Source organism: Zeus faber (genome assembly GCF_960531495.2).
Source record: "Zeus faber genome assembly, chromosome: 9".
NCBI lineage: Eukaryota > Metazoa > Chordata > Actinopteri > Zeiformes > Zeidae > Zeus > Zeus faber.
The window spans coordinates 16,942,682-16,954,710 of record NC_137197.1 but is presented as its reverse complement, the minus strand read 5'-3'; the positions used below and the strand labels follow the sequence as shown (position 1 = coordinate 16,954,710).

General features: G+C 46.2%; 1 protein-coding gene across 1 annotated transcript; it reads right to left on the bottom strand.

Moving 5' to 3' along the window:
• Positions 1-4,494: 4,494 nt before the first annotated feature.
• On the bottom strand, positions 4,495-7,053 carry fxyd6 (FXYD domain containing ion transport regulator 6; the record flags this gene model as incomplete). The annotated part of the gene is made up of 7 exons (XM_080007107.1): positions 7,002-7,053; positions 6,272-6,295; positions 5,903-5,938; positions 5,737-5,811; positions 5,479-5,515; positions 5,339-5,388; positions 4,495-4,532 (listed from the first exon to the last, which is right to left on the bottom strand). Exons 1-7 carry the CDS (start codon positions 7,048-7,050, stop codon positions 4,495-4,497), a joined length of 309 nt encoding a protein of 102 aa, XP_079863233.1. The 5' UTR covers positions 7,051-7,053.
• Positions 7,054-12,029: the final 4,976 nt, after the last annotated feature.

Below are 12,029 nucleotides of genomic sequence, written 5' to 3'. Positions count from 1 at the left end.
AAGGTGATAATTGTGCTCTCCTAACAATTAATTCACTGTTTACTTTCTTCTCTCTTATTATTGTTTTTTTTTTTTTTTAACCCAAGACATTTTTAAACCCTTCTTAATCCTCTTTTCCTTTTACTTTTCCTTTTCCAGAAATGGAACAGAGGTGATCAGCACAACATGTCCAAAACAGATTTGAATTGTAAATAATTGCCCCTTACCGTAAACAAAGTCTGCATCCAAATCGGTATTTCCTAGGGGGGGAAAGGAGAAACAGAGGGCGGAGAAGGGTTGAAACCCATCCCAAGACGGTGAAGACCTCTAAAATACTTTTGATATTACTGGAGATCCTAAACTGATTTGAAGGTGCAGGCAAGTGGACGCCTCTGAGTTTTCCCAAACCAGTCTTTTTTGCTTTTTCGGTGTGACATTTTTCGCCGTGAGAGCTGCTGATGACACGTTGTGCGCCGGGGGAGGCTCGGGGAGATTGCAACGGGCGGGGCCGCGCAGGTTCAACATCACCACTAACACTGAGGCTCACGCGGCTGCCGCGTTCCCGCCCTGACACCGTGGAGGTTTTTTTTGGGGGGGGGGGGTAGCAGCACCGCTTTTTTTTTCCTTTCTAATATATCTATCATATATCTTAGAGTACCAATTCAAAACCTCATGGATCCAGTGAAGTATATACAGTTGTAAAGGCCCTATAATTAAACTCAATGACTGCCTGTTATTTCGAAAACCTTCACTTTGTATTTCAAACTACACCAAACTAAACTATATGGTACGTGCACATATCCCAGACAGTAAATTGCTCATCATGCAGCCTTGTAGCTGGTGCATTATTTCTGCCATTGTGTTATTATTTACCATGGGTCAAATCAAAGCTATAAAAGGAAGATGGGGGAAAAATCGTATGCATAATCGTATTGTTTGATGGTAGCAATTCTATTACTGTAGATCTATATAACGTGGTTTGTAATTCAGAAGCGGTAGAACTTACCTGCACCGGACGACATGTTGCCTCGTGTGGTTGTGTGTTTACGCTCAGGGGACAAAACTGGGGGGGAAACGAACACATGATATCATAGTAATTGAGTGTGTGTTTGAAGAGCACATGGTTTTTACTGTCATTCACCGTGAGGTAAGAGGGGAATTTCCTATCAGGGCTCGAACACAAAGAATGCCAACGTTTTGCCAGATAAGGAGATTTGTATGGATTGATTTCTCTAATTCCACCCCCCAACTTAATAAAGTTTGGTCTCTCGTTTGAATTGGCTTATTCAGTTTAGATGAAACCCAATACGTCCTGACGCCTGACAAATACCTTTAGCGTTTTCACCTCGGCACTCTTAATAGCAAATGGATTGCCTGAACTTTCAGAGGCTAATGGTGCTATTGATTACCTTTCCCCGACTCTCTCTCTCTCTCTCTCTCTCTCTCTCTCTCTCTCTCCCCCTTTTTGTTCTTTCTCACTCTTGCACGCACACACAAACACATGCAGGCACACACACACACACACACAAACACACACACACACACACACACACACACACACACACACACACACACACACACACACACACACACACACACACACACACACACACACACACACACACACACACACACACACAGCCTTTCTTTTGATGTAAATGACCAGACCTATAATCATTAGCAGACATGCATTAACCGACTGAAGACTTCCTGTTTGGTCCTGTCGCTGTGAGTCTTGGACCCATGTGCTCTTATCTGCCAACGTGTGTCGTGTCCTTGGTTTTTTTTTTTTTGTGCACTCGGCCATGAGCACAAAGTCGTCCGTTACTCATTAATACAATTCAACTTGGATGTTCATTAACCTTGAAGTCTCCCCCCTGTGATGATGAGAAATGGATAGCGATAGGGAATTCAGAACATTTTGTGCCATTTCCCCTGAACTGCAAATCTCTTCTGCTTTCACAATTGCTCCATTGGATTATTGTTCATGTGAACAGTGGGAATACATTTTTGATTGTCCTCTAAACACATCCTGTACTTTTCCCTCAATAAATAGTGGAGACAATACATAGGAAAAAATAATTGACTAATGCGGGAAGGTATTTTTATTTTATTTTTTCACATTTAGATAGATATCTGCATTGTCCCTGTTCATCAAAACCACATTCAACTGGTAAGGATTGATAAGGAACTACATATTATTTTTGGATTACTCAGTGTGAACCTGAATGAATGTCAAGTTAAACTTGGTGAAATGTACCTGCGCAAGCCTAAATCACAATCACGCTCTCGTTTTTTTCCTCGACCCAAATTTAGCATTACACGACACGCCTTTAAAATCCACCTCAAACTCCCGTTCGGCCTAAGTCCGTAAACCGTGAAATCAGAATTTTCCCAAACTCAGGTCATTAAATGTTAGTTTGAATTAAATTTAAGTAAGAAAGCAACTCACCTGCGCTGCCAGAGGCTCACAGCTTGGATCCTCTCAGGTAAGGTGTGTGTGTGTGTGTGTGTGTGTGTGTGTGTGTGTGTGTGTGTGTGTGTGTGTGTGTGTGTGTGTGTGGTCTGGTCTGCGTCAGTGGTAAGTGCAGGCCGGAATAAATCCTAAACCATCCCCTTCACACACGCACACACACACGCACGCACACACACACACACACACACACACACACACACACACACACACACACACACACAAATTCACACCCACACAAAGTCACACCCACACAAACACACACACCCTCACCACTCCGGTGCTCCACATTTCAGGCGCGTTTCTCAGTTACACATTTATGGTCTTGTAGACTTTGCTTCCAATAAATAATGGAGGTGTCAACCTTTGGAACCATTGCAGCGACAACGGCGTTCTCACTTCTGCCGTATTTTCTCACATGGTGGAATCGGCCAAAAACTCGCCAGCATACGACCTTGCTTGCCCTTGGGGTGGCGATAGGCGGGAAACTCCCCAAAAAGGAAAAGTCAAATGACACGGTAGACATTAAGAAGAGAAGACAACGAATCCGTTTTGTTGCGTGCTCAGACACACCTTTTATTTCTTATGCCAAAAGCACAAATTGTTGCTACACAACAAAGCCTCGTGCATTTAACAGACAGAGAATTTCTTTTACCCAACGGTTATCCTTAAAACGGTGACGCCGAGGAGTTAGTCTGTATAGGTGAAGCGCTGACTTGACATAAGCTTGACAAACAATGGATCTTCTCATCTTCTCTGTCTGTGATTTTGGCTTATACAGAGCTGCGGGTTACGTGTGTAAATACTGTAGCATAAATAATCGGGCTCTCAAACATAGACACGCACGTGTACACGCACACACACACACACACACACACACACACACACACACACACACACACACACACACAATAGTTTCATCAAATGACTGTGGAATCACTGAAAACCACTTGGCACTGATGGCTGTAAAACTAACTTCACAAACAAAACAAGCTCCTTTAAAAAACGAAAATTGAAATAAATTGGAAAAAAATAAAGGGGAAATTAGGGAAAAAAATCGTGGCCCTTCTCGACGGGAGTCAATCTTAGATCAGCCCATTGCACCGAGCGCGTGCGGGAGGCGGCAGTGAGTCAGCTGATGCAGGAGCTCCGCCGGCTGGTGGGGGGGGCGGGGAGGGGCGGTGGCTCGCGGCTCGTACGGGGGGGGGGGGTCACAGAACTGTGGCCGTTAAGATTGTCTTTATAAAGGCCAAGTAAAAGTGGCATGTCGAAAATACACACTCAGTACACACGCATGGCGGACGAATCCTCTCGCTCTCTCTCTCTCTCTCTCTCTCTCTCTCTCTCGGACACACACACACACACACACACACACACACACACACACTCACACACACTCACACACATGCAGAGACGCGCACGTTAACACGGACACAAAACACACACTTACCATCCACCAAACATCGAGTTGAATCTAGATACGCTGCACACCGAACGCCTTGGCGGGGGGAGCGTGCGGATACCATATTCAATGACAACCGACTGGTCAGACGTGTGGACGACCTAAAAAATCTAGAGGCGACAGGCAGCGGGCACAACGCAAGGTACGGCCGACGGCACGGCCGCGTCGGAGGGGATCTACGGGCGACGACGAAGCACTGGCGAGACACAAGGCACGGCCACGGGACGGACAAGAGCGCTGGCGCTGGTCACCACGGAACACTGAACGATAGAGATTTATCTAGAGATTTATCCTCATGGCACGATGTAAATGTATATACCCCCCACCCCACCCTCCCCCACCCTTTTTTTTTTTTTTTTTTTTTTTTTTTTTAACCCCTTCTGATACTGTACACAATTATTAATAATATCTACCCCGCTATTAGTCACTTCCTTATTGGCGCGATCAGCCTCGCGCTCCTCGTCCAGGTCACAACATTTCACTCGGCGGGCGACGTTTTTTGTATTTCTTTTAATATCAAAACACATGGATGGTGGTCGTACAGTCGGCAGGTCCAGTCCAGGTGGCGGTGAGGGGGAGATCAGTTCTCAGCCGGGGTTTCTTTGGCGGCCGCCGCAGCTGCGGGAGGACAGGAGCGCGTCAACTTTGTTTGGATACCACTTTCCTTTTGGACAGGAAATGCTGCACCTGCGCTTTACATCACGTTTCTCTCTCGCCCCCGCGCCCCCTTTCGCTTTCTCTTCTCCCTTTCTTCTTCCCTTTTCTCTTCCCCTCTCCCGTTGTCACATTTCTCCATTTCTGTCTGTCACGAATCCACCGTTGGCCAGCAGTGGTGGAAGGTCACCAAGTACAAGTACTTTGTACTGGAGTACATTGTCCAAGTACATTCAGTTCCGTCGTTTTTGGACTTATATCCCATTACATTTTGAAGCAAATTGTTCTAGTTGTTACTCTGCATTACTGTAGTTTTCAGGATTTCAATTCCTATTTATCAAAAGCACTGAATATTTGGGAAAAAAAACTCTGTGTAAATGTTAATCAGGATATGCATGAGCACACAAGAAACTTGGCACTTCATGCCGCATGACGGGCTCTGCTATGTCAGGACACTGGATATGACAAGTACTTTTAATATGAATACATTTAAGAGCAGGTACTTAAGTATAAATGCCAATGTAGTATTTCCACTTTTATTGTATTGTTGTGTGAGGGTATTTGGACTTTTACGAAAACAGTGTAAAGTCTTGAGTACTTCACCACCACCGTTGGCCAGAAGACCCTCCCACCCCCGGAAGGTTCTCCCTTCCCTCCGTGTATAAAATGATGGAATCATGGACGTGTGTCATAGGGGGGCATGAGGTCCGCGTAAGGGGGCTACGGAGGGGGCGGGCGGAGTCCGAGCAGAACGTCAGGACGTGACTCACCTTTCGTGACGATCAGGGTCTCCTCCTGCGCCTCCTCATCTCCAGGGGCCCTGGAGTAGAATCCAGGGGGTTGTTATGGCAACCAAACAACAAACTGGGACACGTAATGTACCGACAGGGAGAGATCCGTGCCGACGTACCTGGGCTTCTGGTTGATATTGCAGTGGCATCGCCGACCTGGAAACACAAGTTATTATTTGTGATGAACCGGATAGCAACAGATTTAGGATGTAGCGTTGCGTGCATAGGGAGGGGACTAACTATATCAAGTGAAAAAAAAAGGATGTTTTTTTTCCCACTGTTGTACATACAGTACGTATGTCATTAGGACAACAAATGACCTCATACGCATAATAAAATTAGCGTCGACACACACACGCGCCACAGATGTCACTTACTGAGGATGAGGAGGATGCCTAGCGTGAACAGCACCACAGCAAATGTCAGCCCTCCTATCCTCAGGCTTTCATAGTCTGAGGACAGAGGAAGCCGAGGCCGACCGTCAAGACAATGTGTAATCATAGAGCCATTAACAAGCAGAGGGGTCGCGCGTCCAGGACTTACTGTAGACAAATGGATCTTCGTTTTCCTCCTTGCCGTCTATGGAAACAGAGAGCGTAATGACGACTTAATGTGTATTTCTAGGGACCTTTTCAGAACGTGGCCCCTGAAACCGACTTTCCTGTAACATAATGTCTGGTGGGACTGTTCTGAAGGACCGTTAGGTGTTAATACCATTGGCGCTTTTATGAGATATTTGCACACAAGACAAACCATCATGAGTTACGTGGATATTATGGACAAGCAGGTAGAGGCAGTCAGAAGAAGAAGCAAGGAATCGCTTTCCAGTAATGAAGCCTCGAAGAGCAAGAAAAGAAAAATCCACCGTACATCAAAATATGTGAGGATACACTTACTGTACAAGGCACTTACCCTGGGCAGTGGGATCTGCCACGGCTGAGTGACAGAGGGGAGAGGGGAAGTGTGAGAAGATGAGGAAGGAAAAGAGAAGAGATAATATTCAGTCATTTCACAGTTCTTAGATCGGAGGAGAGTTCGGTCGTGTTTGGAAACAAACACGGTTTGTCCTAAGTGCTCCCAAAACGCCCCCCCCCCCCGGGACTTAAAAGCCTAGGTGCCTCTCGGAGGTGATGAAGTTTACCTCCTTCACTCAAATTCCAGACGGAGGACCACCACCACCACCACCACCACCAGCAGGACGGGAGGACCTCTATGCACCTCATATTATGCGATGTTGGTGGTGGATTAATGTGAAGATCCTAATTTTCTATAGCCAGCATTACAGCTTAGTAGAAAAATTGGATATAGATCCGTCATTCTGGAGTATCACTTTATAGAAAAGGACCAAGCACACGCACGCACACACACACACACACACATACACACACCTATTCAGTGCATCACAGACAGTCCTTAGTGCAGTCATTGGTGTGTATGTAGATTACCTTTACATTTACCACCCCTGCCTGCCCCAATACTGCCCCCTGTGGAACATGTGTGTGTGTGTGTGTGTGTGTGTGTTTGTGTGTGCATGTGCATGTGCGTGCGTCTTTGTGTGTGTGTGTGTGTGTGTGTGTGTGTGTGTGTGTGTGTGTGCGTGTCGCGTGCGTGTCGTGTGCGTGTCGCGTGTGTGTCCACGTACCAGCCACGCAAACCAGGAGAGAGGAGAGGAAGAGCAAAACAGTTTCCATGGCAACTGTTGGAAGAGAGTTCACAAAAGGGAGGGGGCGAGAGAGAGAGAGAGAGAGAGAGAGAGAGAGAACGAACGTAAGAAGGAGGGAAAGGAAGGAGGAAGAAAACAGGGCGAAAGAGGGACCTGTCTCAAGGTGCACCTGTCGATAACACCCACTAACGGTGGAAAGTGAGACCTTTCTGGTGCAATGGTGGTGACACACAGCTACTCCTCAACTGTCATTATTCTACCAGTAACACGTTGCCAGGCAGTTGCCAGGTGTTAAACGTGTTACACAAAGACCCCGGTGAGGGTGGCGCTCTCGCCCCCTCTACTCCGGCGAGGCAGCGTCGCGTGTCTTTTGGAGACGACACCATCCCGGTTCCAGACAAACACGGTTCCTTTGGGTCCCTTATAACCTTGGCCTAGTTCTGTGCCTTTCTGGCTCACTCCCTCCATCCCCGCCTCTCCATCCATCTATTTTATCGATCTATCTATCTATCTATCTATCTATCTATCTATCTATCTATCTATCTATCTATCTATCTATCTATCTATCTATCTATCTATCTATCTATCTATCTATCTATCTATCTATCTATCTATCTATCTATCTATCTATCTATCCATCCATCCATCCATCTATCTTAACCCATGTCTTGAATAATCGTGCCATGTTCTCTCAAAACGACCTTTCCGACTAAAAATCTCTCTCACAGTCAGGTCAAGCGGGCGACGTGGGGCAGCCTCTTTATCTTTCAGGTCCTTATGCAATACCGGCCAGACCACTTTTTTATGGACATGCGGCGGCAACGTCAACCCCATACGTCAGTACATGTGAGCGGCCCTGGTCTCTGGCCGGTAATTTCCGAAATGAACGTCTCCGCTGTAACTGAAGTGACGGATGGAGCGCCGGGCGATCTCGAGCACCCCCTACGAGTCGGCAGTGATGGCAACAGGTCAACGGCGCAAACGGGAGCCAGCGCTGGGTGATGTCAGTCGGACGGCGTTATGAGACAGCTGTCTAGCGGAACACGGAAGAGAGAGAGAAAGGTAGAGAGAAAGAAGGAGAGAAGGAAAGAAAGAAAGAAAGAAAGAAAGGAAGAAAAAACAAATCTACCTTTTTTGTGTATTAAGAATATAGGGAGTGGATAATATTTATTTATTTATTATCATTATTTTGTTTATTTGTTTGTTTATTTATTATTCAATTTCTTATTTTTTTTAAGTGCTACTTTTTTAATTTTTTTTGGATTATTGTGCATAGCTTTTTTTCTTATCAGACTATTATCTATTCCTATTTTCTAGTTCTTATTTTTATATATTTCCCTACTTTCCGCATAGTTTTCTCTGGGGCCTGCCCATGTGCATTTCCCTGCGATATAATTGTGTGCGTGACGAAGAAAAGCCTTTGCCTTTGAAAATATATCTGTCTGTCTGTCAGTTTTGTCGTTTTCTCTCCGTCTCTCACTTCGGTGGCGTGTGACTGAGTGCACTGGAGCCATTATAACCATTACCGAGGATGCTTAACATTCCAGTCCAGGTGCTTTCCACACAGTGTGTGGTCTTCCGTGTACACGTTTCCGTCTCTGACAAATATCCACAGTCGCAACCCAGCGCAGCAATCAGTCCGCGGAGACGGAGCAAATGGACCTCATAGCGGCCTTTCCTGCTACACAAAATATCAACAGGAAGAAAACAGCAAAGTTCGATTATTTACTTCTAATAAAATCAAAGGTCTAATATTGTATGTATTCACACCCAAATACGTTTCATGGCTAAAGAAATGCAACAAGGGGGGAAATGGATTGCAAATAAATATGACAAGTCATCAATTACCTGATCTTTGAATAAAACCATAATTGGGGTATATGTCTATGTAAGTAAATATTCTGAAGTCGAGAGCAAATCAAGAGGCTCCAAACCTGTGGGACACATTTGGGCGGCTTCATATCTCCATTGAAACAGCGTCCAGTGCTCGAGAACGGCGAGGGGGTAACAAAGAGTGGAACGAAAAACACCCGCGTGTCCTTTAAAAGCGCCTCAGACACAACTTTCACACCTCACCGTCCATCCCTCGCTTCGGCGGAGATAGTTATCGACTGGCCCCCAGACTGTACTTGACACTCACTTCAGACAAATCAATAAAACGCTGATCCGCGCTGAGCTATCGGAGGCCAAACCTGTCCGGCTAGGGCGAGGGCACCTCCTTCAAAAAGATCAACCGAGCGGCTCGGAAACAAGCCCCGGTTCTGGGCCCTCCGGCCGACCTTCCTCGCTTAACCGAGCCGCCGCGGAGGAATCTCCGCACGTCGGTGAAGTTGAAGGATTAACGAAACAAGCTGGGGGAGCTGGCGCGATGGCATAATGAGGGGAAAGAGAGAAATTAAAGAGGGCGTAAAGGAGGTTTTATTGCACGGGGTCAGGGGCCGTCCCGTGCATCTTCTCCCACCACACGACGGTTAATGGGGTACCGCGACGGGTGTTCAGGCTTAAGTGGCTGGGATGACCGCCACTGGTTCTGGTCTGGAGTGGTTCCAATCCTCGCGGTTCAAGCAAACTGCCTGACTATTAAAATATAAAACTCCTACTACAGCCTGTGTATGGTACATGCCTTGGCCTTTATTATTTTCTCATATATGTAAACAGATGGAAAAGGAGATTATTGACACAATTTGAGGCGCTTTTCTTCCCACTGAACGATCGCTTCTTTATCACAAACTCAGTCGGTGCGGGGGAACGGTGAAAAGAACTCACTTACGGTTGTGACGGCCTGGTTATGAGGCCACCCGCCAATAAAACTGAAATCAGGACGGCCTCTCAGGGCTGGGATGCGCCTTTTAGTGGAAAAGTAACAGACCAAGTCCTCTGTATACATCAGTAATCCATATTTTTTCTTACCATTCCGCTATTCCTTCTGTACCAAGGAAATTGAGCCATCCGTCGACAGTGGGTGGCTATATTACGGCCGCGACTTAAAATGTGTGTGACTTTTATATGTGATGGTTGCACTCGAGCGTCTCTTGCAGGAAAGAGCAAAGCGATCACAACAAGGAGAAGCTGCGATTTGAACCTCTTTGGACGGAGGGCGTGTGTCCCGCGAGGAGACAAGAGAAACGCTGGGCGAGAGAAAAATCAAGGCCGATCCATCCTGCCGGGAACTTCTTCCCCGCTTCCCCTCGACCCACCGCGCCCCTTTTGGTTTGCCGGTATCAAATTCCAATCCCCGAAACCACCGCCCTTTTGTTGGGAGGGCCAGAGGGGACGAGGGAGAGGTTGGAGAGGCGAAGAGGGGCGGTCAGGAAGTTTTATAAAGGTGGTGTTAAGACTTAAGACGAGGGCGTGAAAGGTGGACGAGTCATGCAATATTGTGAGACTGGTGCAACGCACGTGGAAGAAGTGAAGGACGATCAAAGAGTCAATACGAGCCAGACGCAATGCCGCGCAGTGAGGCGATGAATTATGCAAAGGAGCTTGAATGATCACCAGGCACCGGCTGTAATAAAATCATTGATTTGGTACGAGTGCGTTGAGATCAAGACTTTCCCCTATTTGATGTCAGGATTGAGACATGTGGAAGGGTGCGCTATCGCAAGAACAATAAATGTGCTTATTATACCACAATAACTGCTTCTTAATCCCATGTAAAAGAATCAATATAAGATTGATCGATATGGTAATGAAAAGCTTGATATCAGAGCAAAACTTAAGTTGCAAATGCTGTTCCTCGCCCTGGGAACGAATTCTCGGCCAAATCTCCTTATCGCCCTTAATTAAGACGAAACGATACGTGTATTAGGATATGACTCCGTTAAGTACGTTGGCGTGGTACTTTGACACTCAAAGGTGCGGAGCAACAATATTGAATTAATTTCCAGTCTTGATTGACATCACAATCATAATCATCTCAACCTTTTGCACCTCAAGGACCCTCATCTTGACTGAATAACTCCATTCATTCCTCCAGGTAACAGAGAAGCTTTGATCAAAACGATCATTGCTGTAGAATAGCGCTAATGTCTCGTAAATTATATAACGGTGATGTTTAACTACTAATCTTAGTAGTTACTACTACTAAACCCCCCCCCCCCCCCGGAAGGCCCGCTGGGCGATCCCCGGACCACACATTGGGAACCACTGCTCTATTGTTCTAGTGGTGTGGACATGACAAGACCGGTGAGACCGCACCCCGTCCACCTGACACCATGGAACTCCTGGTTTGTAGGCCACATGTGATATCACTGTGGGGTTGGTGGTGTGTGACACTGCGCGCCTGTGGATGATTTCCCCCTGGTTATCCACGTTGGACAAATGCGTTGGAAGAGAGGCCCATCGCTGTGGGAGTCAAATCTTCTTTTTTTTGTTGTTGTTTTTTTTCTATTTTTTGGCCTGTTTTTTATTGTTTTTTAAATTTTCTTTCCCTGTAGGTGTCGGTGGTTTGGTGTTTGGCTGCCACAGTGTTTATCGGCCGTCAGCATGCTAAATGTCTTTTCATTGAGAGAACTTGTTTAGAAAATTAGAATTAAAAAAATAAAAAATAAAAATAAAAAAAGATCATCTCTGCATATGTTCATATGAGGTCTATAATTCCCTAATAGAATTCCCTACAGCCCATAAGTAACATGCTGCACCGCGGGTCACCAAAACCTCTGTGTGAGGGAAAAGACCTGAGACCTCGTATCTTTACCATCATCAACATGTGGAATCACCACGGCAACGATGTGTGTCTTTCCATAGTGTCCAATCGCCCTGGCAACGGTCTCCTACTATTCAGGATACCGAATTATGGCGCGAAGCATACGGGAAAGTAGAAAATCATTTAGACTGAAGATGATAAATGCACAAAGGACACCCCCGTCCAGCCAAAGGGGGAGGACGCTGCGGGTGTGGTGACCATGCAGCGTTAATTCCTCCACATCCGGAAAATCCTTTATTTCTCCAAAAGTGACGTATCGTCAAAGACATAGGACATATGCATCCTGCAAACTGGAGTAGGAC